This window comes from Notechis scutatus, chromosome 5 (genome assembly GCF_049901735.1).
Source record: "Notechis scutatus isolate UNSWTSFEM ecotype Mainland chromosome 5, rNotScu1.2, whole genome shotgun sequence".
Classification (NCBI taxonomy): Eukaryota; Metazoa; Chordata; class Lepidosauria; order Squamata; family Elapidae; genus Notechis; species Notechis scutatus.
Window position 1 is genome coordinate 105,148,533 of NC_142013.1, and position 26,682 is coordinate 105,175,214.

A 26,682-nucleotide genomic window follows, 5' to 3' on the forward strand; every position below is an offset into this window, starting at 1 on the left:
CCCACCCGTTTTTCCCCGGCCACTAACCCAGAGCTTAAAAGCCCGGCAACTTTTCGCGCCGTTCCTCGACTCCTCCTTCCCATCGGAGCGCAACATTCGGGGCGCTCCAGGTGCAGCCTCCGCCGTTGCTGAGCCGGGTTGGGGGGGTGGGGTGGAAACGAGGAGGAGGTGGGGGGGGCTACTACTTCACATAGCGCGCTTTCCTTCCCCTTTTAGTCGCTCGGCGGCAGCCCGGCTGCTTCCTGCGCCTCGGGCGCTGCGGACTCTCCGGCGCGGGGAGGCCCTGCCAGTAGCCACCGCCGCCGCCAGTCCACTCCTGGCTCGCCTCGTCTCAGCTGCCGGTAGCAGCGCCCGCCGCTCAGTCCTCCCTTGCGCGTCCCGGCCGAGCCTGAGAAGCAGCGCCAGCCTCGCCTCCGCCGCTGCAGGATGTCGAACTCGAGCAGGAAGGACTTTGACGTGAAGCACATCTTGCGCCTCCGCTGGAAACTGTTCAGTCACCCGGCGGCGCCCGCGGGCGGCTGCTTGCAACCGGACGGCAGCTTCGAGCACTGGGGCCCGAGCCAGAGCCGGCTGCTGAAGAGCCAGGAGCGAAGCGGAGGAGGAGGAGGAGGCGGCTTCTGGAAGAAAGCTTCCTCCGCCTCGCCCTCGCAGTCCTCGGCCGCCGCCTGCCCGCCGCCCTGCGCCGTCTCTTCCTCGCCCCTCAACGGGACGTCGCTGCCGGCCACCCGGCTTCATGGGCTGGCCGAGCCGCAAGGCCCTCCGACGGCCCCTCGCACCATCTTCTACGTCGAGTCTCTGGACGAAAGGCCAGGTGGAGGAAGAGGAGGAGGAGGAGGAAGCAGCGGGGGGGACTTCGCTGAGTTCCCCCGCCCGGAGGAGAAGGCGCTGGTGCTGCGCGAAATCAAGGGGGAGCCGCTGCCCTTCGCCGATGGAGGCGGCCGGGCAACAGGTGAAGGCGCCGCGCACAGGTAAGCTTACTCGAGCGAGCGTTTACCCGGAGGAGCGCCCCTGGCCGGCCAAGGAAGACCAGATTCAGTAGTCCATCTGCATTTGAAAAAAAAACAAAGGTCCCTCTTTTGAAGCCACTTGTCTGAAATAGTACTGGGTATCCAGGGGGGTTGGACTAGAAGACCTCTAAGGTCTCTTCCAGCTCTAGTTTGATTGATTGAAAGCCCAACAACGCGCAGCTCCCCAGCCACGTTCCCTGCTGTGCTTTGCTGCCCCGTTTTGCTCAGTTATAGGGAGAAAACCCTCGCTAGCTCAGCCGAGCTTGACCCGGGACTTGGCGCGATGATGGGTGGCGGGCCGCCCTTTAGGAAACCGGGGACCCTTCGAGTTGGGATTCGTGTAGTCGGTTAAGCCGGCCGTTTCTCCGGCATCAGGTGGGAAGAGCGTCCCCTCCACCTGCCTTGCCGGTTCCTTCCCTTCACGTTGACTTTTGAGTGAACTGCGCAAAGAAGCAGCTCGGCTTCTCCTCCTCTTCCTCCTCCTCCTCCGGGGATTAAAGAGGGCTTAAGCAGACGTCCCTTCGGTCCGACCGCGCCGCTTAGTCTCGGTGGCGACCGAACTTCGGAATCTTTTTGTCGCTGGAGAAGAATTGCATGGTCGCCTGCCGATCTGCTTGGGGAAGCCAACTCGTTTAGGCACACCAAGCATACAGCGGTGTAGTTGGGTTTTGCAGGCGTGGTATCTAAGCAGATGCTAGCAACACTATGTCCAGTCGCTGTTGCACGGGTTTTAAAGAACTTTCTAGGTTATTCCGTGGCGAATTGATCACCAAACTGATAAGACAGAGGCAGCCATTAAGCGGAGCTGAAGCTATGCTTTAAATCGCTTCCAGGGGCGGTTAAGAAGTCCCGTCTCAATCATTCTCACTGGCACCTACAACATTTCAAAACTCAAACTTTGTTTGAGTTGTGCCAGAATAGATCTGATGCTCAGGAATGCCTTCATTCTCATTGGGAGTTCTAGAGTAAACGGATTTTTTCTGTTTTCCTAAGGCTGCAAGAGAACTAGGCGTCTTGTGAGAAAGCACTCCATAGTCTTCACTTTTTCATCACAACTTGATATGCCCTGTCTAAAATAAATCCTTAACAGAGTTCTGCTTTAATAGTATACATTAGCACTTATGCACATTTTTTTTTACTGGATCCAGTTTCTTGGGAGTGAGCCTTGGGCTTAAGTTGGATTCTTGTGTAGAGGGGTAAGTCAACTGATGCAATCAGACAAAAATGTCAACATTGCAAGATTACACATGGCTTTCCTTACTTAAGCACATACTTTCATTATCCTTAAGCACATACAATACTTTAATTATCCTAAATTGCCACAGACATTATTTCGAGATTTACTGTATCAAAAAAGTGAACATTCTTAATTTTTGTGTTTGTGTTTATACACTGATTTCCCCTCAGAATCCAATATTATTATTAATTAGTTGCAGCTTTGAAACTAATGATCCTCTCAATCTTGGCTCCTGTTTCTATTCAAAATGTAAAGAACTAAAATAAGTAAAACTTTTATATAAGTTGGACTGCTATTGTACATGGACATTCATACTTCTATGTACTCAAGGTATTTATACAAAATGGAAAATTCCCTATTAGTAGTCCAAGGTTGCTAATTAAAAGTACTCAATAGGGAAACTATGCAAAGTTGTTTGTCTTATAAGAATTATGCATGGAAGTGCCTATGATTTCTGTATCCAATTTATTTTATTGATGGATTGATTTAACCGAATGGATTTAGAAATGAAATAAATCAAAGTGAAGGTCATTTAAAACAGAAGGAAAAACAAGAAAAACAAGTGTACAGATTTGGATAGCCCCACTTGGAACCATTCCAGTACATTTTTTTTTTTTTTACAAATTATTAGGAGACCTTTTGTTATTCCCCAAAAGTTGGAGTAAAAGCTCCATTAGCTTCTGAATAAATATGCCGGTATAGAGTTTCATATGTATTTGCTTAAAAGGTTTCTATTTGGATTGGTAACACTTTTGCATTTTTTTTAAAATTTGAAACATTACTTCAAAAAGAGTATCTTCCTTTTTTCCTGATAACACTTAACAGAGTTGAAAATCTTGTTTCTTTCTTTCTTTCTTTTGACTATTTATTTTAATGCTCTTCCATTCATTCTACCCCTGGGATGGCTTGAATTTCAAATTAGACTTAGGTTTGTCAGATTCCAACCGGTTGATTCAAAGTTAAGCATGTTGAAAACCTGTTTGCTTCAGTGAATATTGACATGCATTCTCACCTATTAAAAGGCAAGAGACTTAAAGATTTTTGACTAGATCTGTTATCAAAAGGAAAACCAGCCAAGCATAGTGTGAACAATATTTAATGTTGCTAGAAATAAAGGAATTGTAGGCCATGCCATTAGGATTTGCTGATGTATATGCTTTTTAGGTGAAATGTTTCTAGCACCTGTCATACAGCTAACCAAGCCCTGACTGAGTTGTCAGTAGTGTTTATTCAGGTGTTTAAATGATGTTGATATCCTGAAATATTTTATTTAGAATTATGACATTTCAGGTACATTGAATTTGTTTCACCATTATGCTCAGATCCACAGGGCTCAAATCCTCCCTCCTTCCCTCCCTCCCTCCCTCCTTCCCTCCTTCCCTCTTTCTTTCTTTCTTCCTTCCTTCCTTCCTTCCTTCCTTCCTTCCTTCCTTCCTTCCTTCCTTCCTTTATTCCTGATCCAATAATAAGCTTTGGAGAGTATTGAATCATATTTTCTAAATTGCCTAGTGACATTTCTAACAATTAGAAATTTAGCTACTTTTCAATGACTTTAGGTCATATAATCACAACTGTTTCTCAAAACATTCAGGTGAAAAGATTCCCCTGATGCACTGAGAACTGCTTAATTTTTTTTAAATGAATACAAGAAAAAACATCTGTGTCACTTCATTTGTCTTTCTTACTCACTGCTTGTCCCCTTCACACAGAGTAAATACATTTCAAAGAAATAGAGTATATAAACATTTCAAAGAATAAAATAATGAATATTTTAAAACCATCAAACAGAAATATAAATATAAAGAGAGAGACCAAAAGGTAAACAATGCAGCACAACAGTGGTACATAGTTATGGAAAAGTTTCCTTCAACTTTCAAATGCTTCATTTTAATGAAAACTATGAAATTTAGGTTATTTATAGATTACTTATTTTCACTATTATAACCTGTCTTCCAAGTTCCCATACCAAAGTTATAGCTACAATATATTCCCTCTAATGTATGGTGCATGTGGCTTGCAACACACATTGTGGCTTAATTCTCAAAATGCTGTTTGCTTATGCAGAATAGGCTAAAAAAACAGAACTGGATGGGAGATTAACTCCTCCCTTGCTCCCTGGAAAAGGACTATGAAAAGTAACAAGTGAGATTTCTTTTTTTTCTTTTTAATGTATAAACAATCCTGTCTATTACGCTGTTCCAGTTTGTTCAGCTTTTCTGTTTGGAAAACACAGAAAAGATGGCTTATTTTGTTGAGCCGAGTAGAATAGCTTCATGCAAGTCTGTGGGAAAATCTCAGCTCCTTTGCCAAGCTATGCAGGTGAGGAGTCTTTTTCTGAGCAATTTTTCATGCATATAATGATACATGAATCAATTTCAAGGCAGTGAAGCTGAGAAGGTGATTTTGTAATATACAGTTTGACTTCTTTTATTGAAAAGTTTTGTGGGTATGCATTTTTTTTTTCAAATTGGGAGAGCATCCAAGCATTCATAAGCATGTTGGTGATTCTACAGAATGACAGTCATGAAGTTAAAGTTTCTAGGATGAGTTTGTTCAGTTGCGTTTTTTTTTTTAAAAAAGCAGATTTTCAATTAAAAATATGATGGAAAGTGCCTTTATATTCCTTTGCAAGATCAGTAGGTTAGGATGGTCCAAAAGCTCGGCTATCTTGACATGACTGGCATAGATCTATAAGTCTATTTCACCTTCTGACAAAAACAACATCTGGCTAGGAAAAAAAAGATTTACCAGGAAACTTGATTCTTTCAAGTAAACATGCAGAATTTTGTGTTGTAAGTTTGCTTCAGGCACCCCTGGGGCCAGTAAGATGCTTGAAAGCAAAGGAAAACCTCAGGACAATTCAGTTCTATTTCATTCTCTTCCTGAGAATTTTTCCAAGAATGTGGCTGCAAAAGATTTGATAGAATTTTTTTGAAGTCCTCAACGTGACACAACAAACTAGAGACAATTGTAGTTTTGCACATTTTTCTTCCTTGCTGCTTCTGGCTGAACAACTATTGAGGTTTGTGTTCCTTCAAAAACAAACCAGATCTGTTTGAGGTGGAAGAGTGCTGGGGCTGCAAAATTCAAAGGATCACATTATGTCACGTTTTAGAACTGGCGCCAATTCTGTTTCAAGAGTTTTCTGTTCTTGACTTCATATGACTGCTTATCTCTTTCCTTAGAAATGTTTCCAGAAGATCCAACTTCTTTGGCCTTATCTCTCTCTCTCTCTCTCTCTCTCTCTCTCTCTCTCTCTCGTTGTATCAATAAAGACATTGAAGCAAGGGGAACAAAATGGAAGCCATCTTCTGTGCTACAACTACATTATATACTAAAAATCACTTGCTTTTTCTCTCAACTTAAAATATGTCCCAACTACTATAAACCTTGAAAACAGCTTGCATTAAATGTATATAAATCCCCTTTGCTTCCACCAGTACTTAGAGCAGAACCTGGTAGATTGTGTGGTGGTTTAAGTGTACAAATATCAACTAAGGTTCAAACATTACACACTTAAATCCAATGGAATGCTCCATTAAATTCAATAATGCTCTGTTATTATTGATTAATGTTTATCTTTCACCATCTCAAAACAGATCTCCATTTAACAGCCCATGGAACAAACTGTAAACCTTTCATAAATAGCATGCTCTTAAGATAATTGTTTTTTTGCCAAACCCAAATCCACATTCAGTTGTAAAATAAGCTTTAATAATACTAATTATAATTTCAAGTTATAAAGAAGGAATAATGTTACTTTTCCCCTATAATATTAAACGAAAAAAAAAAAAAAAAAGGAAATATATATTTTTCCTTCTGGGCTTTTCTAGAATTCACATATTTATTTTTTTCTGACATCTTAGAAGGAAGGACCATCAGAGGATCCATTTGCAGTTTTGAGAAATGTGGTGGAAAGTCTTAAAAAAACAACACCTGTCTAGCAAGATGGTTTTGCCATGGCAAATCACAAACCCCCTCCTAAATTGGAAGACTATCCGATGATCAACCTGCACCCCAGTATAATATTTATGAAGCCAAAATCTTTCCTATAAATAAAAAAGTTTCAAGCTGTTGCTTTGCTGTATAGAAAATGTGCTTCCTATTTGCTTTTTTTAAAGTGGGGGGAGGGGTGAGAGAGATGCTTGAAGGTTTGCCTTAACCAATCAGTATCTTACAGTTGATTGATTAATTATGTGCCATCAAATCAATGTCAGCTGTTAGAGATTCCATAGATAGATTTTCTCCATCACCATCTATCCATAACTTAACAGAATAAGAGAGCTCAAAGGGACCTTGTCCAACCCCTTGCTTAAGCAGGAAACACTGTACCATTTCAAAAAAAAAAAAATGGTTATCCAATCTCTTCTTAAAAACTTCTAGTAGTGGAGCATCCACAGCTTCCAAAGGTAAGCTGTTCCACTGGTTAATTGTCCTCACTTAGAAAATTTCTCCTTAATTCTTAGTTTGGTTCTCTCCATCCATTGCTTTTCGTCCTGCCCTCAGGTGTTTTGGAGAAGAGGTTGACTCCCCTCTTCTTTGTAGCAGCCCCTCCAATATTGGAACACTGCTACCATGTCACCCCTGGTCCTTCATTTCACTAGAGTAGACATACTGAATTCCTGCAGCTGTTCTTCGTATTTTTTGTCCAAAGATATACTGTCACAGAGTTCATCCATCTTGCTTGTGATAATTCCTTCCTTCTCTTTCCTTCAATCTTTCATAGCCTCAAAGCAACCTCCAGAGATCTAGTTTTTTTTTGTTTTTTTTTGCATAATATATCTGAAATAAGGTAATTTTACCCCAGTCAACCACATAGACTGTAATCCTATAGTGAACATCATGGTATATAACCTGGAACTGAGTTTGTAGATACATCTTGTAGCTGAATTTGTAACTGTTATGATATAACTTTTCATTATTTTTACGTGTAATTACTTAAGTTGAACTATGTCATCTATTTGTGTGTGTATATATGTGTAGCACAAACATTTTAAAGTATTCTACATCACCCACAGCAATTATGAGTGGCCCTGTTCTTAGTTTTCATAATTAGTGAAATCAGACTTTTTAAATAATTGTATAAGCATTGGAATTCAACTAATATTAATTAAATTTAAAGAGTCCAAAAAGCTGTTTTTATAGGTACTGAAGAGACAACTTTTAAAATCATTCTTGGCTTTAATTCAGTCCTTGAATAAAATATAATTACTACTTCTTCATCATTTTCCTAGTTGGTAAATCTCAAATAGAATTTGTAAATAAAAGCAAGCACAATTACTCTTTTGTTATGGGTGTCTAATCCTTATTTATAAAATAAATAAAGTACATTACAATAAATATTTCAGTATAGCCATTTATCCAGCCTAAGACAGGAATGTCATTAGATGAGAATTATCCTGACAGAAACTATTTTCAAATTTTGTAATGTTTTCAGCTGTGGAAGGAACATAATGTTTAATCTACTTGAAATAAGCTTCCAAGGTGTGTATCAATGAGCTCGGTTCATTTCCCAGTATCTGAGCTACATAAACAATAGAAATGGGCAACACCTGAAAGAAAAAGAAAATTGCCAGTTCAAAATAATGTTTTCAAACTACCTTTTAGAACAAGGAATTAAGATTTGGACAACAGAGACCCAATCATTTGGCCTATATTGTCTGATTCCCCTGGATTGTCCAGAAGCGTCTTTTAATTTGTATGGTGCTAGCTTTGGAGCATGAGTAAAGGATTTGGCCTGGGGCTCATTCCATGCCTCACTTCATCTGGCATATCTCTCTAGGAACAGCTCTTTTGCAAAGTGTCAGCTATATGGAGAAAAGGTGATTTCCCCCCCCTCCTACTCTGAAGTGTGCTCTCTAATTCTGTCCAATGTGTAAAGAAAAAAGCTATACCTCAAAGACAGTTTGTGAGTTGGGTGACATACAAGATAGATGGATGGATGGATGGATGGATGGATGGATGGATGGATGGATGGATGGATAGACAAAATTCTTAACATCAGGGAAGGTGGGAGCTTATTTCCCATTTCACTGGTGGAGAAAGCAAGGGAGAAGAAGAATGTGAACTAGAATGGTGCTTGTTGGAGGTCCATTTGAAGTGGCAAGGGATGACACACCAAGAAAATGTGTTTCACACAGCTGTGGATGGTCCTTGGGTCAAATGTTCAGGCTTGAGGCTGAGGTTTTCAACAGACCTTGAACTTGGATTAGAAGAGCTCTTTGCTAACACTTCAGCTGCAGACTTTAATTGCTATTAGATATTGCCTGTCTCTTTATTTGTCTCTCTATTTGTCTTGTCTGTCAGTCTGTCTATCTAGAACTACATTTTTAGTAAAACATTTTTCAATGTGATCAATATTAATTGGTACTTGTAATACAGAAAGCAGAGTTAAAATGATTATCTATCTATCTATCTATCTATCTATCTATCTATCTATCTATCATCTATTTACCTACCTACCTACCTACCTACATACATACATACATACATTATCTATCTATGTATCTATGAATCTATCTATCTATCTATCTATCTATCTATCTATCTATCTACCAGTCATCTTTTAAATTAATTCTTTTTAATCTTTGTTGTGGGGGGAAGAAAAGTCGATCAAAGCTATTCAGATTTAAAAAGTTGATTTGAAACCAACAAAAATTACATCCAAAGGTATAACTATTCATTCAATGCCATTAATTACAAATTGAATAATTGATCAGTCCAATGAGAGCTTATAGGAAGTACCCATTTTTGTTGTGAAACTTGCTTTCAAATTCTAGCCCGGAAATTCATAATAAAAGACAAAGTAGATCCATGAGCAGGATTGTTTACAATATTCAGTCAGGGAAATGAAATAATAATCCTTCCATTCAGTTGTTTTAGTTTCATTTGATTTCATGGTTTAGAAGAAAATTTGTGAAAGGGAACGGTGATAATTTAAAAGATTTCCCAAACAGAACAGTAGCTTTCATGCTATAATTTAACTTCATGGTTTTCAAAGACCCAAACTTCCAAAAATCAGGTATGCAAACACAAATCCCTGAAAAAAATATACAGTTTGACTATTGTAAATCATTTGGTATGTAGTGAAAGGCATTTCATCCCCTGCCTAGAACTTGATTATATTAGCAAGATGTTCCCAATTTACTGAGGGATTAGTTAATGAAATATATAATAATATAACAATTTGGAAACACTGATACACAATGGCAATCAGGATTACTATTTCCATTTATTGCCTAGAATGGCTGTAAATCAATGTGAATGATCATTTTGCATTGAAGTCTGACTGTTTTTCATGTCTGAACCACAATTGGCTTTTTATTTCTATCTTTTCTTTGATAAGGTACCGTGTTTCTCATATAATAAGGTCGGGTCTTATTTTTTTTTGAGCCCCCAAAAAATGGTTAGGCCATCTTTTCGGGGGTGACTTAATTCCCCCCCCCTTGCATCTTCGGGCGAGTGGGCAGCGACGGCTTGGATGTGGACCTCGGTGTTGGTGGGGCACTTCGTATCAGGGTCAACGCAGGCAGCACCATATCAGGGTGTGCAACAAAAGTACTTCCTAACGGCAAGCCCCCCCCCACCATTCCCCCATTTCACATGTTTTAATATAGGCCTTAATTTGGGGGGGAGGGGCTTAATTTCATTTCATGCCTATAAAACATGCTGGGACTTCCTATTGGGGGAGGCCGTATTGTTGGAGAAACAGGGTACTTTCATTGTACATTATCGTTGTTTTACTCAAGTAAATTTTCTCCATGTTGAGTATTATCCATTTTTTAAATCAATGCAACTATACTATTTCTGTGACATTATTTATAGTACTATCTCAGCCATTATAACCTTTTGCTTTAATTTGTTTTCCAAGAAAAGATGCTTTGAAATAAGGCCATAAATGTCTCCTCTGAATTCTTCAATGAATAAGGAAATAATTTAAGAAAAAAGAAAGGCAGGTTTCTTATATACCATCTGCCTAATTACCTGCTGAGTTAGTAAGTCAGCCTCTACACAGGTGTCATTTTAGAAATAAGGAATTTCCACTGTCAACGTTATTTCATGAGAAAGAGGTATTTTCTCCCCTGTGTATGCCACTGATAATTTCCATATTTTTATTAGCAACTTTAAAAATAACTTGAGACTAGTTCCCCATCATTTCAGATTTACAAAATGCAAGTAAGTGAATTTATACATTTGGAAGCATGTTTTCTTATGTGCTGTTTGTATGGGTTCTAGAGTGGTGTTTCTTAACTTGTCAGCTTGAAGACATGTGGACTTCAACTCCACAAATTCTGCTGGGCTGGAGAATTCTGGGAGCTGATGTCCACACATCTTTAAGCTGCCAAGTTTGCAAAACATTGTTCTAGAGCTGAGTCTGAGTCAAGGACGGGTAGAATGATTTCAGTTCAGCAATGATGAAAGTCTGAGAAATAAGGAATGAAAAGGATGCCCAGACAAGATGGTGGGATAAGATTGACGGTGGAAATAATGTATGCTCTAGAACAGGGATCTCCAAGTTTGGCCACTTTATGACTTGTGGACTTCAACTTCCACAATTCCTCAGCCAGCATGGTTGATTTAAGAATTCTGGGAGTTGAAGTACACAAGTCATAAAATTGCCAAAGTTGGCGACTCCTGTTCTAGAGCATGAATTATTTCCACCATCTTTATCCTTAATTTTATCCCAATGACTTGTCTGGACACTTTTCATTCCTTGATCTTAGACTTTCATCATTGCTGAACTGAAATCTTTCTACCTATCCTTGACTCGGCCTGTCTCAAACATTCTTGCTTATCACTCACCTGCTTCTAATGCCTCAGTTGCCAATATCTTCCTGCCTGCCAAGGGTACTGTTGACAAAACCATACAGATTTTATGAGCCTGGATGCTGCCCTTGGAAGATAGTCAACATAAAGACAGAAGCACTAAATAAATAAATATACCTAATGGTTGAGGAAAAAAAGATTGTTACATTACAGGGCCAAGGCTGAAAAATACTCATTACTAGGCTACGTGCAAATGGAATACAGCCCCTGGTTTTCCACTCTGGTTTTATTTGGCCTTCCTGGACAAAAAGAGTCATGGGCTTGCCAATTTGCCAAAGGCATGCTTCCTAGATCCCACTAGATTGCATTGAAGGGTCCCAGAAAATTGCCTACACTATCCAATCTGATGAGATGGACAGATACTCTCAGTATATCATCTAGGTCAGGGGTGTCAAACACAAGGCCCGCGGGCCAAATCCGGCCCGCCAGACCTCGTCTGATGGCCGCGGTGCCGCCGCCAGCCTTGCAGCCTCCCCCCTTTTTTTTCAATGAATTTACTCCGTGCCTGCACGGAGTAAATTCATTTTAAAAATGGCTCAAGTTAAAAAAAAAAATTACTTACCTTCCGGGACCTGGCCCGACTTCTTCCTGCCCGCACTGCTCCCTGGGTGTCGGACGTGGCGTCATCACGTGGCGTCCGCCCGACATCTCCAGGGATCAGAGGAGCGCATGGACGCCGCGGAGAGGAGCAAGAAGAAAGAAGTAAAAGAAAGAAAGAAGTAAAAGGTAAGTAAAGTAAATGGAGGGGGCAGATGGCTGGGCACTATAAAAGGGGCAGATGGCTGGGCACTTTAAAAGGGGGCACATGGCTGGGCACTTTAAAAGGGGCACATGGCTGGGCACTATAAAAGGGGCACATGGCTGGGCACTATAAAAGGGGGCACATGGCTGGGCACTTTAAAAGGGGGCACATGGCTGGGCACTATAATTTTTTTTAAAAAATTAATGTTTGTTACCAAAAAACATTTTTCAATACATTGTACAATAATTGTACATTTGAATATCTACTTGTCATTATTCTGACTATGTTTCTGCTTTCAGAGCTAGTTATTACTTACATTATTACAAAAAACAGTAATAATTGAATGCAGTGACATTAATTTATGATAATAAAGAGTGGACACATAGACCTACAGATACAACCGGCCCTTTGATGGGGACCAAACTGCTGATGCGGCCCCCGATGAATTTGAGTTTGACACCCCTGATCTAGGTATAATGAATAGGAATCTATGACTGCACTTTCAGTCCACAGAAAAAGAAAAGTACTGTTGGGTCCTCATATTTGCAATGCCAGCATGAAGATGATGTATCTGACATTTTAATTCAGCTTCCAAGCTTTCTATTCCATTGACGTGAACGTGACTCATGCCATAACCATTATTCTCTCCATACATTTTTAATCTTGAGTTTGGAACAGTGCTCAGCCTTTTATTATGCTTTTTCCAGTAAGAAAGCAAATGCTCAAACATTCATTCTGAGAGCCATATAAGTAATTGAGGTTTACTCTGGAGTGGAAGGTGGGTTTACAGCTATAAAAATATATAGAAATTCATTGTGGATGAGTACAGAGGAAAGTTGCAGGCCTCTGTCAGTTTGGAGTCAGACAGAGAAAAGGCAGATTAAGTGTTGGATGCGATCTTTATAAATAATTTTGAGTGATGAGTCAGGACAAAACCAGCATAAGTCCTGAAATAAAGTGGTTAAAAAGTATAATTATCCCTCTGTCTTTGCAGTCCCAGAGTTAGCAAAAGCAAGTTGAGATAGTTGAGCTCTTCTGGGGATTAGTAAAAGTACAGACCTCATATGACAGGATTACATTTTGTGGGCCCCCACACTCAAGTGTGAATCCAAAAGTTGGAAGACAAAACATTATCCTGGGACACGTATATTAACCTTAATATGTATGTATGTATATGCATATGTATATTCTTCAACGAAAGAAAGAAAGAAAGAAAGAAAGAAAGAAAGAAAGAAAGAAAGAAAGAAAGAAAGAAAGAAGAAAGAAAGAAAGAAAGAAAGAAAGAAAGAAAGAAAGAAAGAAAGAAAGAAAGAAAGAAAGAAAGAAAGAAAGAGGGAGGGAAGGATGAGGGAGAAAGAGAGAGAGAGAGAGAGAGAGACAGACAGACAGACAGACAGACAGACAGACAGACAGACTAAACTAACCATAGTGGAAGTCCAGTGCAGAGTGAACCATAGCATAAATACCAAAAGTGAACAGTGCAAAGTTATATAGAAGAAAAAAAAAATGCTAAAAACAATTAATTACACATGTACAATCCTGCTCCATAAAATAGTCAAAATTAACTCTAAATCTAAGGGAGGTATAACTAATAAACATTAAGAGCTATCTAATTAGAAAACAGAGGTTAAGTTTAGGGTTAAAAGTCTGGGGAGATAAAAATAGCTGTTTCAGATTACACGACTTGAAATGTTTATGAGCCTGGGCATAGATACACCGGTGGAAGGCTCATGTATGCATAACACTATTCTTGGCATTGGTTAAATATGTAGGGCTATAAAACTACGATTCTGTCGATATTTTGAAGTTGGCACAGGATTAACTACGGTCTGCATGGATGTAAATAGTGAAACTGAATCTCTTCATGTCCAACATGTTCTACATGCTGTTGCACAGAATTTTAGAAGGGCAGAATCTCCTAAAAGTAGCTAAGAGATAAGGAAATAGCTTATGTGTCCAGAATTCATGCATGCGAACAGATTGATAAGATCATCACACACATAGACTCTGCCTCTCCATCTGTGTTATCGCATAAAGTTGTTAAGTGTACCCTTGACAAATTTGAGACAGAGCGATCCAGGTATAAATATACAGAATAACCCTGAACGTAAATATAGCCTGAAGCCTACAATAAGTACTTCACAATGATTGAAACAATACTATGTCTATATTTTATGAAGAAATGTCTTGGAAAGAAATTGAGGGATTGACCATTGTAGGCTACCTGAACTAAGAATCAGGAAATAATAAATATTATCCAATAAAAGACTGCTAAATAGGTTTTGCTTTCAAGTAAAATGAAACAAACAAACCGACAATAGACCAGGAAAGATGGTGTTGCAATAACCAAGATAACTCATCAAAAAATACTAGGGGCTTTGCCAGGTTCTGAAAGAATAGTCAGCTGTTCTCAGAAGAATTTGGAAGAGAAAATAGGATGCTGAAGATGTTTCTTTATTAAAAATTAATTTCTTAAGTAACAAATTTGCATATTTGTTCTAGCAGTTTATTATGCTAGTACTTTGTGACAACTCATGTAGGGTTAACCCATGTAGCATAACTCTCTACATGTATTCCTGATGATTTTAGATTTGGATTGCAAATGGCCCCTACTCTATTAGTCTGGAAGTTGAGTTATGGCAACTGGACTTATTTTCTTGTTGGTTTGAGATGTTTAACTACTCATCCTAGCAGCTTCTTCAGTCTGAAACAAGTTGCTAAGGGCAATCTGAGTAGGCAGAGAGTCTTTGGGATGTGCCAACTCCTAAAATTCTCAAGAAACCCCCTGTACCAACTGCAGAGTTTCTTCCCCATGGCAACATGACAATATGTCAGTGAAGATTCTCAGTCACCCAGGTAAAATTGTCTGGAAGTTGAGTCATAGCAACTGGACATTTTCTTGTTGGTTTGAGATGTTTCACTACCCAACCAAGCAGCTTCTTCTTCCAATGACCCCCCCTGCCTGCTCAGATTCCTCTAATCAACTTGTTCAGACAAAAGAAGGTGCTTGGATAAGCAACGAGACATCTCAAACCAGCCAAAAAAACAAGTCCAGTCACTATGACCCAACTTCCAGACAATTCTACCTGGAGGACTGAGAATTTTCATCCCCTCACTCTATTAGCTTTTCTCAAGGCCATGAACACCTGGCTCTTTCCCCAGACTTTGGGGTCACAACCTCAGGTGGGAATTCTATAATGAGGACATATGTGGGATAGTTTGCTTTTATTGAGCTTTGATCCAAGTTTAGTTGGTGTTGGTTTTATCACAATTGCTATTTTCCAAAGCACTAGAAGGCACTGCAAAAAAAAAAAAACAATGGGTAGAAATTAATCAAGAAGAGAATCAACCTAGAGCTAAGAAAATATTTCCCAACAGTGAGAACAATTAACCATGGCTTGCCTTCAGAAATTGTGGATGATCCATCACTGGAGTCTTTTAAGAGACTGGGCAGCCACTTGTCTGGAATGGTATAGGATCCCCTGTTTAAGGAGAGGGTTGGGCTAGAAGACCTCCAAGGTCCCTTCTAACTCTGATGATGTCCTGTTCCATTCTGGTTTTGGTTGCTGTTCACCAAAAGTTTCTGAGATAGATGGGCAGCCATATAAATTGGATTGATATCTATCTATCTATCTATCTATCTATCTATCTATCTATCTATCTATCTATCTATCTATCTATCTATCTATCTATCTATCCAAACAAAACAAAACAAAACAAAACAAAACAAATAAATGCACCTTATGTAATTTTAGTTTGTAATTTTGGCTTTGTATATAAACAATAAAATGCTGGCTTGCTTAATTTGTACTTGTCATTCAGGAGAGTGGCACAAGTTGCATGTAGCTTTACAATACTCTAAAAGCTGCTGAGGATTTCAATATGATTTAACTTTAGATGGGTAAATAAACTGTAGCTGTTGACCTGATTACCAAGTACATAATTATTTCTGAATGAACATATTAGGGCTCTTCCATGAACACAATTTAACCTTGTTACACTTTTTCTATTGATCCATGTTTAATAGGATTTAATGCCACGGGGACTCACAGTACAGCATGCTTACGTTTGAAAGGGTGTCATAAGAATTTCAATGTAAAGCAGACTTTGAAAAGGAGCTTGTATCTGGCACTAAATATCTTCTTATCTGCCAAGCACCACCATTACTGTTTGACCTTTTCAATGAAATTGCATTTTAAGCTTATGATTTTCCTGTTTCCTTTTTGTATTTTTTTAAAGTGCCCTACAAGCATAGAATGTACAAGAACTTACCACAAACAGCTACAGTATGTTCTTCTAAGAAAAAATGTGAATGCTTCAGATATATGTATCAATTGCCAGGATATTACAAGGAAATTAGGAATTAAAGGAAGGGTATTTAGAGAAGTGCTCAAATCATGTTAGCCATAGATTGCAAATATTTTAAAAGCTTCAAAGAAAACTAATTTTTGGCAACTGTCCCCTGTCATGCTGTGAAGGGACAGATATTTTCCTTGGTAGGTGGAAAGTCCTGGTGGAAAACTGACAATTACCTCAGAGATGTGGATTTATTTGAAGGATATCTATGGAGGTTCTCAGTCATCCAGATCAGGGTTGTCCCAAAAGTGCTTTTTAAAAAGGCAAACTGGACTTGGTTTTTCCTTGAAGACATTTCACTTCCCATCCAATAAGTTTCTTCATTCAGTTCTTGAATGAAGCTTCATGAAAAAGGAATTCAATTCCTTCTTCATGTAATAATACTAAAAGGCCATGGTTGTTGTTAGTCACGAAGTCGTGTCTGACCCATCGCGACCCTATGGACAACGTTCCTCCAGGCCTTCCTGTCCTCTACCATCTTTTGGAGTCCATTTAAGCTCATGCCTACTGCTTCAGTGAGTCCATCCAGCCACCTCATTCTCTGCCGTCCCCTTCTTCATCTTTTGCCCCCAATCTTTCCTAGCATTAGGCTCTTCTCCAGTGAGCCCTTACTTCTCATTAGGTGGGAGTTTCTTCTTCAGAATCTGGCCTTCTAAAGAACAGTCAGGGTTGATCTCCTTTAGGACCGACCAGTTTGATCACCTTGCAGTTCAAGGGACTTGCAGGAATCTCCTCCAGCACCAGAGTTCAAAGGCCTCAATTCTTTAGTGCTCAGCCTTCCTTATAGTCCAACTTTCACAGCCCTACATTGCAACTGGGAAAACCATAGCCTTGACTATATGCACTTTTGTTGGCAGGGTGATGTCTTTGCAACAGCAAAAGGCCATATAAGCACTTAAATTGAGAATGTGTGATATGATATTGCAGTATTGCTTTTAAGTTCAGCCGGACATAAAACTCTGGGTGAGTTCATGGATACGAAACTTGTATAGTTCACAAGTATGGACACTCGATTTTAATATTGCCAGAGAAGGCGGTAGTGCTATTGTATCCTGCTAGTCTCCCGTCTCCCATCTCCCATCCAATATTCAACCGATTTAGATTCCGTTGCAAAAAGGCATCTTAGAACACAGATATAGTATTTTTCTGTACCTTACATCCCAAGACCACCCAAACCCTCTTTATTGATACTGAGATGAACAGCAAATTACTTGACTTCCTCTCATTTCTTGACATGAATCTCCAATGCCACAATTTCCACTGTCAGGATTATCCTGACTGGGCAGGGAATTTTCTGCCTTCCCATTATAGAAGACTCTACATCAGGGATGTCAAACTTGATTTCATTAAGGGCTGCATCAGGTTCGTGTTTGACCTTGGGGGGGGCAGTGTGGGCATGGCCAGAGTGGGTGTGGCTAGCTCAACATCATTCGTTTTTGGGGCACCTGTGGTGGCCCCAGCACTTTGCCAGTGAAAACTGGCTCCTGAGCTCTGTTTTGGCTGTGATAACCTTCTGCAACCCTCTACCAGCGAGAACATAGCTGGGGAGTACAACCCATGGCCCTCCTGAGCTCCGTCTTCAGCTGTGATGGCCTCCTGCAACCCTCTGCCGGTGAAAACAGAGTTGTGAGTGCCGCCTGTGGCCCTCACGAGCTCTGTTTTTGGCTGCAACGGCCCCCTGCAACCCTCTGCCAGCAAAAATGGAACTCGGGAGGGGCCACATGCAGCCCTCCCTAGCTCTGTTTTTGCTGGCGGAGACACTGCGGGCTGGTCCTTGCTGTTTCCAGGGTGGCCCTGCAGGCCAGATCTAAGTACCCCATGGGCCGGATCTGGCCCCCGGGCCTTGAGTTTGACACCCCTGCTCTACACGGAAAAGAAATAATGCAATATCAATTTTAAAAATCAGCTTAGTTTGGAAGCTGTTAGGTATTGCCCTAGGATCAGACCATCATAAACCTCCTTTTTACATTTTTTTAAAAAATTGGGCCAAACCCCAAAAATTGAATTATGCTTCCCTAAAAAAATGAAGTGGCTTGATAACCATACACTATCTCTTCTTTTTGAATATTATTCATAGTAAAAAATGCCATTGTGTTCTTTGTTCTTCAATGCAAACTAAGTCAGAAACAAGTCACCAAAACATAAACTTTATGGCTCAGTCTACAGTATGCTAAGCATGAAAAAAAATCCAGCTATTCGTTTTACACACCCATAAACACACACCTTCACAAACACCTCCCCCTCCCATCCATACACATCCACACCCGCACAAACAAACCCTTACTAAAAATCAGTAAGGTATAAAAGCATAAATTTTATATTAAAATCTTATATAAACTCTTATATAAAAGCATAGATCTGTGAATGTCATGCAATTCTTAACATAAAGATGTGCAAAGAAATTCAGAAGGAGTTGACACTTACCTGGAAATTTCATATTATGGGATAGAAACCTGGGATTTGGAGGGTGGAAGTATAAGAATCTTCTGTCTGGATAAATATTGATTAGTGATATTTTATGATTTTAATGGCCATAGATGATTATTTTGATGAAATCTCATGTTTCATTTTCTGTGACTAGATTTTTTAGCAAAGTTTCTGCAAATCATAAATTAGGAGGAGAAACAGAATGAGAGGCTTCTAATAAATCAGATTCATGAATAAATGTGCATGCTTCGTCTGGATGATTGATGCTCTTTTTCAGCTGAATGTTTCAGAACCTTCATTTCCAAATTAACATTTTATAACTTTATGAAAAATTTAAAATCTGGAATAAAAGTTTAATTCACCCACTCAAGCTATCTTCTATATATATATATAAAAAACTATCTGAAATTTTCACCAAGTATTAAAATTGTTCGTATTATGGATAACAATCAAACAATTGTGGTGAGTGAACAGATTGGAAATGAAGTTCTTTTTTTTTTTTTAAAAAAAAAATCACTTTACATTTATCGATGTTTATATGTGTAAGTGTGATGTATCTGTGCATTATTTCTTTTGGCCTGTCTGCTGAAGCTTCATAAAACAGACATATTGCCATTTTGCTAGCATTTTTCATTCCTTTTTTGCGTTCTAAATCCATTCATTTGATAAATATTAAGTGTGAAGTATACCAACCTGTTCATGGTCTATGGCAGAGTTCCCCAACCTTTCCGTGTCATTGGTCCGGAGTGCTGGGGGGGGGAGGTATGTGAGAAAGAGGGGGTGGATTTGTGAAAGAAGTGTGTATATGTGTGTATGTGTGTGTGTACACACATGTGAGCACCTGTTGCTTGCATGAGTGGGGTTTTGAGTGCCTGCAATGCTCACACAAGTGAGACCCCAATTGCTCGTAACACTTGTCACGTGGCCTGGTTGCGAATAGACTGCCAGCCAGTTGTGGCCTATGGCTCACAGGTTGGGGACCCCTGGTCTATGGAGCATTTTTCTATGGTAGAGGTAGTCCTCAACCTACAACAGTTTGTTTAGTGACTGCTCTAAGTTACAACAGCACTGTCAAAAGTGACTTATGACTGTTTTTAACACTTACGATCATTGCGACATCCCAATGGCCATATTATTTAAATTCATATGCTTGGCAATTGACTCATATTTATGACAATTTGTGTGGTCCCCTTTTGTGACCTTCTGACAAGCAAAGTCAATTGGGAAGATTTAACCACCATGTTACCAACTTAACAACTTCCATGTTTCACTTAACAACTGTGGAAAGAAAGGTCGTAAAATGAGGCAAAATTCACTTAACAAATGTCTCACAGAAATGTGGACCTCAATTGTGGTCATAAGTCAAGGACTAGCTGTACTTCACTCAAGATAGCCATGGATGTCTTCTGCAAGTCACAACGAATTCCTAAGTCTTTCCACAACAATATGATGTGTATTACTGGACAAATCTCTTTTCAAATTCCAAATATCAAATAATCAAAACACACACACACACACCAAAAACAAAAACAAAAAAACAAACAAACCTGGAGATATAGGAGACAAGTTCTTTCCGGCAAAAATATGAGTGTGGGAATTTCTCCCCTTATAAAGTATTGTATCAGAAAGCAGTAAATGCCTGACCTTTAGTTGAGTAACAAAATAATTCAGCAACCATGAAGCACAAACCTTGTTAGTTTATAATTAATATGTAACTTAAAAAGGTGTTTAGTGATATTATTTAAAACATTTATCTCATCTAGGCTTGTAGCAGCCATGAGAGAAGTCATTATTTCTATTTCAGTCAGGGCTGAAGCTAAGAGATAATTGTCGGTAAGACTAATTAATGTAAAATAGAAGTTCTAACAAGTCCTAGTAATTATATAGGAGCCTCTTCAACCTAGCAAAAGCCAGCACTCTGCCTCCTCAGGTACTAAACTGGAAAGAGTGAAGTGTTGCTTGATTAGTTTTCCCATACTGATCCCAAAGAAATGTCAGAGCAACACAATGTGGATTGTTCTACTTTGTGAATTGAAGATATGAGTTTAATGTGGTCAGCTCTAATGATAACTGTATATCAAATATTAACATGATTGAGCGGGTTCAGAGGTATTTCTTGAGAATTTCTCTTCCACTCCTTCACTTACAATAGAATTCTCTATGCCTCCAGGCTTGAAATTTTGGGTTGGACAATCTAGAACTGCACCACCTGCGGCCCAATCTAAGCATAGTACACAAAATTGTCTGCTACAACATCTTACCGATTTCTTCAGCTTCCACCACAATAATACATGGGCAAACAATCAATACAAATTCAAGGTAAACCGCTTCAAACTCAGTTGCAGAAAATACGACTTCTTCAACAGAGTGGTCAACTCCTGGAATGTTCTACCCAACTCAGTTGTTATAGCCTCAAAACCCTCACAGCTTCAATCTCAAACTGTCTACCATCAACCTCATCCCATTCCTAAGAGGTCCTTAAAGGGGGCGTGCATAAGTGCACCAGCATGCCTACTGTCCCAGTCTTACTGTCCCCATTCATCTGTATTTACTTCCTTTGTTCATGTTTATATTCATACTTATACCTGCTATCTTGTACATGTTTGACAAACAAACAAATAAATAAAATAAACAAATTGTTCCAAGCACATGTGAGGGCTGGGAGCAACCTTGGAGATGCTTTTACAGTAAATAAATCTTAGCTATGCATCCAGTTTAGTTGTTTAGTTTAGTGTAGTTTAGTTTAGTTTAGTATAGTTTAGTTTAGTTTAGTGTAGTTTAGTGTTTAGTTTATAGTTTAGTTTAGTTTAGTTTAGTTTAGTGTAGTTTAGTGTTTAGTTCATAGTTTAGTTTAGTTTAGTTTAGTTTAGTTTAGTTTAGTTTAGTTTAGTTTAGTTTAGTATAGTATAGTTTAGTTTAGTTTAGTTTAGTTTAGTGTAGTTTAGTGTTTAGTTTATAGTTTAGTTTAGTTTAGTTTAGTTGCCATGTTGGTGCAGTGATTAGAATGCAGTATTTCAAGGTAACTCTGCTCATTGCCAAGAGTTTGGTCCTAACCGGCTCAAGGTTCACTCACCCTTCCATCCTTCGGAGGTTGGTAAAATGAGGAGCAGATTGTTGGGGGCAACATACTGGCTCCATAAACTGCTTAGAGAGGGCTGTAAAGCACTGTGAAGTGGTATATAAGTCTAAATGCTATTGTTATTAGTTGCCCTAAAAAGAAAAGGGAAGTGCTCTTATTTAGCATGTGTTTTCTGTTCTTTGATTTAAATTTAAGAGACGGTCTGTTGAGCAGCATTCAGCAAAACATTCCCCCACCCACCCACCCCGATTCTCATCAAAATGCACATTCCAATATTATATAATAATTTACCATAAACATAGACATATTCTAAACATAAACTTACTAGAAGCTATGAATACTTAAAAGAGTAACTGAAGAAATAGCATCTTGATTAAAACAAGAGCATTTGATCGATGGTGCTCGTAAAAGTTCTACAATTGAACTGAGATTAAATTTTTAGGTCGTAATCAAATATACCTTCTCACTTGGGCAGCAGCTGGCTCTGGAACATTATTGTTGATGCCCTATTCTCCTTTAATACCTCTTGTCTCCTTCTTGATGTTCTTTGAGTTTTTATTTCTTTCCTTCCCTTTTTCTCAGAGAGACTGTCTCAGTGCTGATTCGTGAGATGAAAATTCAATGTTCTTCTTTTACTTGTTGCTGGCATGTTAATTCATTTAGGCCTGCAGAATTGGATTTCCATGGTTTTTTTTCCCTCTTCTTCATGGGGTCTATGACAATTTGCCATAGCCAACTCATTGTGGCCAATTCAGCATGGCCAACTCCCCATAGCCAACTTGCCACAGCCAACTCGCTTGTCATGGCCAACTTGCTGCAGGCCAACTCACCACGGCCAACTTGCTGTGGGCCAACTCACTGCAGGACAAGATTGACACTAATATCAAAGAAATGGTGGGATGGAATCATTAAGGAAAGGATGTAAAAGGCGGGACAGGATGGGATATGAATGGCAAAAATTAACATATTTTCAAATTTATTTTCAATATTTAAATTGAACTGTTAAATTGTCCTGTGGCAAGTTGTCCCCCAGTGAGTTGGCTGTGATGAGTTTTTCCCATAGTAAGTTGGCTGTGGCAAGTTGGCCACAATGTGGTTGGCTGTGGCAAATTGGCCCATTCTGCTTTCCATGCAACCATCCTGGTTGCAGTCTCTAAAGAAAAATAAAAGACCAATGAACATGATTACTCCCCTTGATGTATGCTTCAAATCCAGATTACCATTTCAGTTCATAGGAAAGCATGTGTGAGCTTGTGAAGCCTTTGAGGCGATCCCTCTGTAATTGAAAAAAGGGGGAGCTTTTCTTGCCCACTGAAGTCAAGACATAGAAAAGATTCTCTAACATTTATCAATAACCCTTCTAAAGAAAAAGAAAAAAAGGAAAAATCAGGAGCCTGGTTAGCACATTTTCCTGTCTTTTTTCTTTCATTTCTTCCTGCAAAAAACTTGCGAAAGTTATGCCTGTGTATAAAATGCTTTAGTCTGAAAAAGAAATGCTACCAGACCCCTCCAGCTGTGCCTTGCAGTCACACTAAAAAAAACACCTTTCTTGATTTATTTTGATGGTAGAGATTTATCTAATCTTATATATCATTGCATAACCCCCTGTCAGGAGTTTGATCCTAACAGGGCTCAAGGTTGACTCAGCCTTCCGTCTTTCCAAGGTCAGTAAAATGAAGACCCAGATTTTTTTGGAGGACAATGTGCAAATAATGCATTGTAAACCACACAGAAAGTGCTGTCAAACTCTATGGGACATGAATTGCATGTTCATGAAGTAAATCCCTCTCCCAAAATGTTTTTTTTTTTTTCTTGCTGGAAACCACAAAATCACAGTCAAGTCATCATGGGACACCGCTAAAATGATCCACTAAGGCAATCATGTGGTTCCAGAGGTGTGTGTGTGTGTGTGTGTGTGTTTCTCTCTCTCTGTGTGTGTGCATGCAGCAGTTGTAAATTCAAGAACAAGCTGTAAGTAACTTACAAAGGAGGATCCTTTGTAACTTTAAATGGTCATTAAGCAATCAGTCATTAAATGAGGAATAAAGTGGAAGAATGATTTCATTAGCTCTTTTTTTTTTGTATTCTTACAATATTCTTTTACTATTTATGTTATACAGCTCCCATAATTTTTCAAGAATAGAGCGCTCTATGCATTTTGTTAATCCAATAAATATTCTGCCCATTTCTTTCTGTGAATATGAGAAAGAGGATGTCTCAAGGCTATGTACTGAATTTCTAACACTCCTAACATTTCAACCAGTCTCCTTTCTGAAACTCAGTAGTATTCAATTGAATTGTGTACTTTATAGTAGCTGATGTAAACTACTTTTTTGAAAATCAAATGTAAGCACGATCCAATTGTTAGGTTTAGTACTTCAAACATAGGATGCATTTCAGATAGGTAACAAATAACCAAGGAAGATAGGAAAAGAAAATCATAATGAATTTGCAAATAGAAACTTACATTATTTTTCATTCCAAGTTATAACTTGTCAGTAGAAGAGACAAAATTATATCAAAATCTACTATAAATATCCTAAAATCAGGGCAGAAAAATCAATTGTACAACTGTCTATGAGTGAAAATTTGCTGAACAAAGGAAATACCAATCCCTTCATTCTAAATCTAAAAAGGATTTTCTTTAACCAAAGAAGTTTCTTTATTATTACTTATTTAGTATCAAAAAAGGTCCAGGTGTGTGTATGTATGTATGTATGTATGTATGTATGTATGTGTATATGTATATGTATATGTATATGTATATGTATGTATGTATGGGTATGTATGTATATATGGGTATGTATGTATGTATGTATATATATATATATATATATATATATATATATATATATATATATATATATATATATATATATATATATATATATATATATATATATATATATATATATATATATGTTTTCTGAGGTTCTCATGGGTATTTGTATGTGGATCTTTGGTTATTGGGTTTTCTCGCGTAAGATTCAAGTATACTTTGAATCTTACGCGGGAGAAAACCTGAATAACCAAAGATCATATATATATATATATATATATATATATATATATATATATATATATATATATATATATATATATATATATATATATATTCAGCTTTGTTCGGGTATTTTCCCACGTCATTGTGGTTGTGCTTTTAAAGAGACAGACACAGACAGACACAATACAGAAGCCTGATGATGGCAGATGAGATTCTGCCGAAACGTTGCTACAACTTTAAAAGCACAACTACAATGACGTGGGAAAATACCCGAACAAAGCTGAATGCCATACATATATATATATATGTCCACCACAGGATCTTGAAAAATTGAATTGGCATTTAGGATATGATTTTATATGCGTGGTCTTCAAAAGATTGGATGCTTCACATAGAATTCATTTTGTCACTGGTGTTAGCACTGTTTGAGTTTGTTACTTCCAAAAATATTCTCTGCAGCCAGACAAGACACCGTGAAGTTGAGCTGTTTGTGCAATAGCTGATCAAATATTTAAAGGGTAGTTGACTTCACCTTGCCTCTAATAATCCTACTTGGCAGCAAACACAAGCAGCATTGTGTTTGTATTTTTGTTTTTAATGGTCTTTTTTTTCTTTTTGGTTTTTTAAGAATCATATATAGGTAAAACATTATATTTTATTTTCCTGCTCCTCCTCCTCCTGCTCCTCCTCCTCCTCCATAAATTAGCAGAAGCACAACAGTATTCAACAATACAAATTATTCTACAGTAGCCAAATTGGGGTGAAAAATTGATATAATCTCCTGAACAATACCCAGGAGGGTTCTGAAAAGTGAATAAATTCAATGTTTTATTATATTCTCACTAACCGTCAATACAGTTTTGGTAAATTCTGGCCCACCATATGACCAAAGTGTAAAAAAAAGAAAGATTTCAGAAGAAATAAAAATAGTTGCCAACACCTTTCTAAGAGAGCTGCTTTATCTCCAGAAGACATCAAACTAGTTGCCCGGGAAACTTGTTACTTTATCTGAAATAAGCAAGTTCAGCCATATGTTTTCTTCAGCTCTGAATCAAAAGATATTTAGCAATAATCCCAATTATTCAGATGAATACATAAATGGACTTTTTAAATAATTGGCTGTATAGAATATTATAACATATCCAGTTCATCCACTCACTCACCCATCCCTCTGTATTCTGAATAGTGATGTATTCCAGGTGACAATGAGAAACAATTGTTCCAAAATTGGTTGTTTTCAGTAATTTTGGGGATTCTCGATGCTTTTTGTTGACCATTTCCATTCTGTTGTCCAGTTATTTTGGTTGATCAGGGTTGGCTTTTGCATAGAGTAATCCCATAAACAATTTCTTAGAGCGGTATTATTCTTCAACTTGTCCCAAAGGTGCTTTTTCAAGAGGCAACTGGACTTTTTGGTTTTTCTTTGAAGTTGTTTCACTTCTCATCCAAGAAGCTTCTTCAGCTCTGACTGGGAATGGAAGGATTATATTCCTTGCAGATAGCTGGTCATTTGCATCCTTTTAGAGGGCCATTGAAGCACTTGGAGATTTATCTGTGTCCTCGGGGTCACCTGAGTAGTGTAAATGGTTCCTGCAGTCTGCATTTTTTCCTCTGGAAATCCATTCCTACTCCCACATCATTCAAAGGGTGTTCATTCCAAATTGTATAGCTAAAAGTCTGTACAGATTCTCTGTCATCACCTGTCCCAAAGGTTCTTTGTCAAGAGTCAACTGGATATTCTGGTTTTTCTTTGAAGCCAAGGAGTATAAATCCTTCCATTCCCTACCATCCAGTCAGAGTTGAAGAAGCTTCTTAGATGAGAAGTGAAACGTCTTCAAAGAAAAAAACAGAAAGTCCAGTTGACTCTTGAAAAAGCACCTTTGGGTCAACGATGACCTGAAGGTCTGAGAAACTCCATAGGCAGTTCTTCAAATTGTCACTGTAATGGAACCTAGAATTCCCACTGTAAGTAATGATTGTTGTAAGTCATGGCTTCCAATGGAC

At 38.6% G+C, this 26,682-nt stretch overlaps 1 protein-coding gene across 2 annotated transcripts in view; it reads left to right on the forward strand.

Annotated features, from left to right (window-relative positions):
* Positions 1-314: 314 nt before the first annotated feature.
* The window catches only part of KLHL1 (kelch like family member 1), a 126,896-nt gene continuing 100,528 nt past the window's right edge, over positions 315-26,682 (forward strand). For both annotated transcript variants that reach the window (XM_087967435.1, XM_087967436.1), the window contains exon 1: positions 315-968. In XM_087967435.1, the coding sequence (XP_087823561.1) occupies positions 427-968 (542 nt within the window). In that variant the 5' untranslated portion in view covers positions 315-426. The remainder of the gene's footprint in view (positions 969-26,682) is intronic.